Below are 7,063 nucleotides of genomic sequence, written 5' to 3'. Positions count from 1 at the left end.
TGCATGGTCGTGTACTCCTTCATCAATTTCTTTAAAAAAAAGTGAAATGTCTTCTACTTTTTGGAAAAGTAAAAAAATCAACAACATAGATATTAAGGAGAAAAAAAAAATAAAAACAAATGCATCAATAATAAAAAACTTAGAGAGAAATAAAGTACTTAAGAAAGTTTTGAAATTTCTAATGGAGAAGGAAAAATCAATGATCATTGATGGTGATTAATATTGGAGTTCGTCAATGGTAGCTATTTAAGGAGTCGTTAGAATATTTCTATCGGTTAGTGAGTTGTAGGTTTGAGGAAACAAGCGAGATAGAGAACAAGCAAAGATTAGGGTTACAGGTTTGAGATTTATTTATTTATTTATTTTGTGAGAGAAGAGGTAAAGATTAGAGTTTATGGTTCATAAATTTTTGTGTTTCAGAAAATGAAAGAGACGGAAGAGACATAGATTAGGCTCCATGAGTTTAGTGAAACTTTTTTTTTGGTCATTGACAAACTTAGTTGGCAAGCAAGAGGGTAAAATGGGAACCCAAAAACATATTAGATTAGCATGCATGAAACTCTAAATATTTTGAAACACTTTCCCTATTTTTCTAATATTTAAATATGGAAAGTTGAGTTCCCATTTTCCTAATATTTCTATATCAACATGGAAACCCACTTTCCCTAAAATAAGTTTAATTTTTGTACTTCTTATATCACATTTATACATTCTTAAGTTTTTCCCTTTTTCTTATGTTCTTTTGATCATCCAAAATTCAGAGTGCGTTTGAGAGTGATTATAAAAAACATTTTTAGCATTTCTAACACTTGAATGATAAAAAATTTAAAGTATTAGAAATATTAAAAACATTTTCTAAAATTACTGCCAAATGAACTCTTAATCATGTACATCAATGATTCATTCAAAATTTAGTATGACATAAAATTAACAATATAAAATTTTCTTCTTATTAATAAAATCTGTGTTGTAAATACCATCTTCAATCTCCATGTAGCCTCAGATCGTACCATCCTCATGTAGCCTCTCAAAGTCCAAAAGAAATAACATTACAAAGATTGTAAAAAATAAGTGAGAGCTCCATAAATGAACTAAACCCAAAATCAATTGGGCAAGTAAGTGAGCTATGTTGGGCTAGACTTGGGCCCTCTTAGTGGGGCTTCTAAAAATAATATAAAACTTTGGTTTAGTTGTTTGCTATGCCAAATTTTCCATCTTTAAAAGGGTTCTAATCACTTCCTAGTTATGATATTTTTTACATTTTATTAAATAATATTTATAAATTATTTTGGGCTTTACTGTTTGGGTCGGATTGGGCTAGTCCAAGGGCTAGGCTTAGACTTAAAAAGTTAGCTCCGTTCGGGCCAATGGGCCAATGGGCCAAATTCACATTCTTGGAAACAATTATGAGTCATGACACTATAAAAGTAGGAAATGCTTTCACTTGCACCAGGCAAGCGGTGCGGCGAGGCGTGGCTTAAACCCTAGTTGCTCTCTTCATTGTTCTTGCCCCTTCTCCTTAAACCCTAATTCCAAACCCTTATCAGAGGTAAAAATAAACAAGTATCTTATCAACCTTATTGTTTGCCTGTATTAATGTTTATTTTTCCCGAGTTTTTAATGTAGTGAAAAGATCTGTTAATGTTTTTGCCCTTTTGTTTTCCTGCTTTTTCATTCAAATCTCTTTCTGGTTGGCGAGGGACAAGAGGAACTTCTTTTTTGGTCCTCCATTTATTGTTTTGTTTGCTGAATAAAAGTCTTGGGTTGACAAAAATTGGTTTCTTTTATATTCCTTCGTTTTCTCAGCAAACAACTGGAGCCGAAGCTCTAAATGGCTTTTACAAGGAACCTTAAGTTCTTCATTTTGTCATTTTCTTTGCTACCCTGTATATGGTTGCCAAGAAAACTGAAGAAAGGAAAAGAAAATTAGATAGCCCATATGTTTTTTTTATATTGTTTTTGTCTTGAGTATCTCAGTTCAGTGCAATAGTTTGGTTAGGCCTGTTGATTGGATGTTTTTCCTTCAGGTTTGAAATAGTGAAATTTTTAAGATTCAGAAGTGTATTTTTATCATTGTTCTCAGGGAAAATCGGAAATGGAAAAAATCATTTCATTTTTCTTAGTTATGTATGCAGCTATATGAAAGAAGGGAAAAGGAAATTAAATCTGGTTTCTTTCATCTCCTTTCTACAAATTGAGTTCCATTCCTGTTTTGTAGCACTTCTTTTTTCTTGGTTTGTGCCTTTTGGTGGTTGGTGTATACTTATTGTATACTTTGTGTTGCTCTTTGGACACCTCCTTTTAACATATATACTTCATTACCTATCAAAAAAAGGAAAAAAAAAAACTGAATTCCTTTCCATTTTCTCTTTAAGGTTGTTTTATCTCTCTAATTCTGTTGTCAGAACCTTTCTTGGATTTGTCCAAAATATTTTACAGTATGACCACAGTTGGGTGTGTTATATCTTGTGCTGGAATTGGTGTAATATAATGTGGTTTCAATTGCTTCATTCTATATATTCCACTTGTATGTTTTGTGGAAGTTCCTTCCATAAATTTTGATGCTTACAGTTCTACTTAGAGGGTGCTTGGTAAATCAACTTAATTACTTAATAACTTAATTTAAGTCATTAAGTAGATTAAGCATATTTGGTAAAATAATTTAATATTATAACTTAAAAGTTACTTTTAACTTTAAGTATTAAGTCGAAATGGTTAACTTTTAAATTTAGTGAGAGGATATTTTAGAATTATGATTCCATATCCATGACTCATTTTTTACAATAAATATTTTATTGTTATCTTATGTATCTACAATATTTTAAATATGAATGTTTTATAAATAAATTATTGCTTAAAATTAATAAAAATAAGTATGAGTTAAAACCTTTGAGATAAATGTTAGTTAAAATTAATGAGGGTAAATGTGTCAATTTGATGATTTAGAATATATTTTAAGTTAACTTTATCAAACAATTTTAATACTTAGAGCAAAAAATAGGTAATAAGATTTTGCTAACAACTTCAGAACAATTTAACTAAAAGTCAACTTAAGTTTTTAAGTAGTAAGTATTTATCAAAAAAAAAAAAGTTTTTAAGTAGTAAGTATATAGTTTTACCAAACATCCACTTAGTCATATATATATCTATAGAAAATTTGAAAAATGTTATTTTCATGTTGTTTTTGTCTATTACTCGAGGGGTATTTTCCATGTATCAATTAGTCAGTTGTATTTTCAATGTACTAAAAGTAATTGTAGTTTGGTTCCATTTACTTAGTTAATCTTGGGTGATGTTACATTGTATTAGTAACAAACTTGAGGTTTAGATTTTAATGTTTTGAAATGCTACTCTAGACTTTCCATTTATTGGTTGGCTTGTGTGGGTAGTTTTTATTTTTCTTGGGTGAATCAATTTTTATTTTGTTACTAAACTTGATAGACGTGTTGTTACAAGCCCTTTAGGAAGGGAAAGTAAAATGGGACATCATGTAAAGATGCATTTGAGTGTTTCATGGCACTTGAATAACCCCATCACCCCATCTTGTTTTGAGCTTAACTTTATTTGCAAACTTATTGTAGTAAATTAGATGATTGCCAAAAGCGTGCCACCAACACCTATTATATTGATGATTGTAATACTTTCCTTTTATGATCTCATAACAGCATTTTCTTCTTCTTCTTCTTCATCTTCTCTCTCTCTCTCTCTCTGGATAAGATTCCCAAAAGCGATTGCATAATGAAAAATCACTATTTTGATTGACAGATCCAAAATTTTCTGTAATGTTTCCCATTCTAGGTAATAGATTGTACTTTAGAATATTATATAGAATGAATGGGGCTATTTGATTTTTCTCCCCAAAGCATGCCTTGAATAATTCTTTCTTGTGCAAGATTTGTACTTTTGCTGCTTGTTTGGAGCTACCCCTGCACTTGTTGTCAATTATGCCTATTTCTGTTGCAGGAAGGTGCTATTTTTGTGAGTTGAATAGCACTATTTATCCTGCCTACTGTTTTGAAGTTTATTTCTGAGTGGCATTTGCTTCTTAAGATTTTCTGAATTGTGGATCATTTATGCTTACATGGTAAAAGCTTTTGTGTTTCAGGAACTAAAATAGTTCAGAATCAACATGGCATTTTGCAATAGATTTGGGAACCTCTTGAGACAGAGTATTTCTCAGAACAGTGCATCAAAGGGGCAGGGATCCATGGGAGCATTGCTTAATTCTATTCGTTGCATGTCATCTGCAAAGCTCTTTATTGGAGGTCTTTATTTGATCAATGTCTAAATAACACACGTACACACATGAAATATGCACATGCACACTCATTCACACAAATATTTGCAAATTTTGGCTCTATTTATTGTTGTGAAACTTATTTTTTGGTCTTTTTATTAGGTCTTTCATATGGAACGGATGATCAGTCTTTAAAGGATGCATTTTCAAGCTTTGGTGATGTGGTTGAAGGTGAGTTTCAATCTGAGTTTGTTGCTGTTTAATATTTGCATGCAAAGCAAGCCCAAAAATTATTTGATGATCATATTGAGGTCTAACAAGTATGATTTTTACATGCCACTTTATTAGAAAAAAGAGCATAGAAATAGCAATTTTTTTCCTTTGCAAAGTTACATCAGCGTCTTCTGTGGTAAGAGATTCATGGCATGATACAACCTTCTTGACTGTGATTTGTAATTTACACTGCAGCTGCTAAATCAATAAGTGTTACCAACCATCAAATCCATCAAATACCTTTGCCCTTGCCCTGGTCAATGTCAATAGAGGATCTCTTTAAATTGGTGCAACTTCTGGTTGAGCTTACAGAGGCAAATATCATAGAGTCATATCACTTCCTAATAAATCCAAAATTTTGATTTTTGGAATTGTGTATTAAGGGATCCATTTCACTTTAAAATGAAAACTTTTTTGGTATAACTTTGAAGACCTAGCTGACCATCTGTTTAGAAGCTGGGGTGTCTAAAAGAGGCCAGTATGCAAACACTTAGATCCAGTACTCATCTATGATGTCCCACACCCTTTTTGATTTTCAGATGAAAATCAATTGGATTTTTGTTATGATTGGAAATGTTAATGACCGAAGGATTTGGATTGAATCCAGTTCAGCTTCTAGAGTTCTTTTGTTTCTGAATACCCCAACCTAAAGGATTGTTTTTAGGATCTCACCTTCTGGTTGGCCCTCTTTGTGGTCAAGCATCCTAATGATCAGATTGGTTTTGATAATTTTTCTGTTCACTTTTAAGTGAATGTTCAAGGAATGGTCAAAACACTTGAGCATGTCAGAAAGATATTATAATTGGAGCTGGATTGTGAAACAATCACACACTTTTATGTTGCCATTTGAACATTTTTTTATGGTGAATTATTACACAATATAAAAGAGGAAGCAAATTATTTATTCCTTTTTCTTTGGTGGTTTTCCCCCATGGAGAAAGGGAATTTGCTATACTCAGGAACTGGTTTGTGTTGCTTAAATGAATAAGTTTCAAGTTCTTCTACTTGATTGGAAGAGTAAACTTGTGCTGTTTTTATTTATTTGTTTTTATATAGAAGTTATTTCAAATCTTGGTTTATCACCAGCTTGTTTTTTCTAAAACCATTGCTTTTGTGCTGGGTGTTGTCTAGATGCTTAAACTTTCAGTTGTTGTTTTGGCACACAGCAAGGGTTATTACTGATAGAGACACTGGGAGGTCTAGGGGATTTGGGTTTGTGAACTTCACCAGCGACGATTCTGCCAGTTCTGCACTGTCTGCTATGGATGGCCAGGTTAAAAAATTAAAATGTAGAAGTTGAAAAGTTTCTTCACACAAGTTTCTCCATGATCTTATGTTGACTTTCTCTTGAATTTCCAGGAGCTAAATGGTCGGAATATTCGTGTTAGTTATGCTAATGAAAGAACTCCAGGCCCTCGCAGTGGTGGTTCTGGAGGCGGTTTTGGTGGTGGTTATCGTGGGAATGGAGGTTATGGTGGTGGAGCTGGAGGGAATGATGGGTTCTAAGCAAATATTATGCAGTTCTGTCCATGGGAGTGTGGCTATGGCTAGTTTTTAGTTGTTTAGGTTTGAGTTTGCTTGATTTGTTTCCTATCTCTTAAATGAAAATTTCAAACTGCTTAGGGAATTGAACACATATCTTTAGTACATCTTTGATAATCACAAATTTTGTCATAAGAGCTGAACTATTGGGATATGTATGTTTGACAATGAATACATTGTCTTAAGTCTGCCAAACAAAGTCTTTCCCTAACCCCCATCGACTTTGGATGTGAGATTGGTTCATTTGTTCTTTTCTGGTTGCATGCAAACTTGGGCTCCTAATGCATGTTTTGGAGTTTGGTGTGAGAAGAACCTATTAAGGGGATTTTATAAAAATATATTAATTTTAAAAAATATTTATTAGAGTATATGACACTTCTGAAATTACTTTCAAATCTAAGGAATTCAATTGAAAGTTGTCTTTTGAAGATTCAATGTTGAAGTTGTCTTGTGAAAAAACGATTTCTGCATTTGTACTAAAGTTGTTTTTTCGGATGATAACTTCTAATTGATGTTATAAAAGGTGAAGCAGATTGAGAAATGGTTTTGAAAGTATCATATAAATTATCTACCTCCTGTTGCATGGAATTGGTTTTTGGAAGTAGAATTAGTGGCTCCTTTTCAAAATTCCATCTGTGTCCTTGCTTTTTGGAGATTGATTTGTATTTGGACCTAAATTTCATAGGCCTTGAACCAGTAACAATTCCGTTATCCAAAATCTAGTTCAATTTCCCTGCACTGCAGTACATATGAATCTTCTAACATGCTCCATAGTTGATTGTGTTCCTTCTCCTGAAAATAAGGCGAACTGAGGAATCTTATATCCTCCAGGAAGTTTGTGTACCCAGTCGATTGGCTTCCTGTAGACTGGTTTATCAACCTGCATAAACCAGGTCCACATACGTCCTACAGTATGTTGGTGATCTGTTCATCTTCGATCACCATTGCCTATATGTGTTATGCAATCACTAAGGCCTACTTTTATCTTTCTACTCCGTCTCATATAGTGGA

At 32.7% G+C, this 7,063-nt stretch overlaps 1 protein-coding gene across 1 annotated transcript; it reads left to right on the top strand.

The window, feature by feature from the left end:
* Positions 1–1,417: 1,417 nt before the first annotated feature.
* Positions 1,418–6,257, top strand: LOC100247038 (glycine-rich RNA-binding protein 2, mitochondrial-like). The gene is made up of 5 exons (XM_002264859.5): positions 1,418–1,549; positions 4,106–4,265; positions 4,400–4,468; positions 5,677–5,783; positions 5,870–6,257. Exons 2-5 carry the CDS (start codon positions 4,130–4,132, stop codon positions 6,014–6,016), a joined length of 459 nt encoding a protein of 152 aa, XP_002264895.1. The 5' UTR covers positions 1,418–1,549; positions 4,106–4,129; the 3' UTR covers positions 6,017–6,257.
* Positions 6,258–7,063: the final 806 nt, after the last annotated feature.

The sequence above is a fragment of the Vitis vinifera genome, chromosome 5 (genome assembly GCF_030704535.1).
Source record: "Vitis vinifera cultivar Pinot Noir 40024 chromosome 5, ASM3070453v1".
In the NCBI taxonomy this organism is placed as follows: domain Eukaryota; kingdom Viridiplantae; phylum Streptophyta; class Magnoliopsida; order Vitales; family Vitaceae; genus Vitis; species Vitis vinifera.
The sequence above is the reverse complement of the archived record's forward strand: the minus strand, read 5'-3'. Positions and strand labels throughout refer to the sequence as shown.

Bases quoted from the DNA above. Each gene is read 5' to 3' on its own strand.
- LOC100247038 (XM_002264859.5), top strand. From the start codon at position 4,130: ATGGCATTTTGCAATAGATTTGGGAACCTCTTGAGACAGAGTATTTCT. The intron at 4,266-4,399 runs GTCTTTATTTGA...TCTTTTTATTAG, and splicing joins TGCAAAGCTCTTTATTGGAG to GTCTTTCATATGGAACGGAT. The intron at 5,784-5,869 runs GTTAAAAAATTA...TTGAATTTCCAG, and splicing joins TGTCTGCTATGGATGGCCAG to GAGCTAAATGGTCGGAATAT.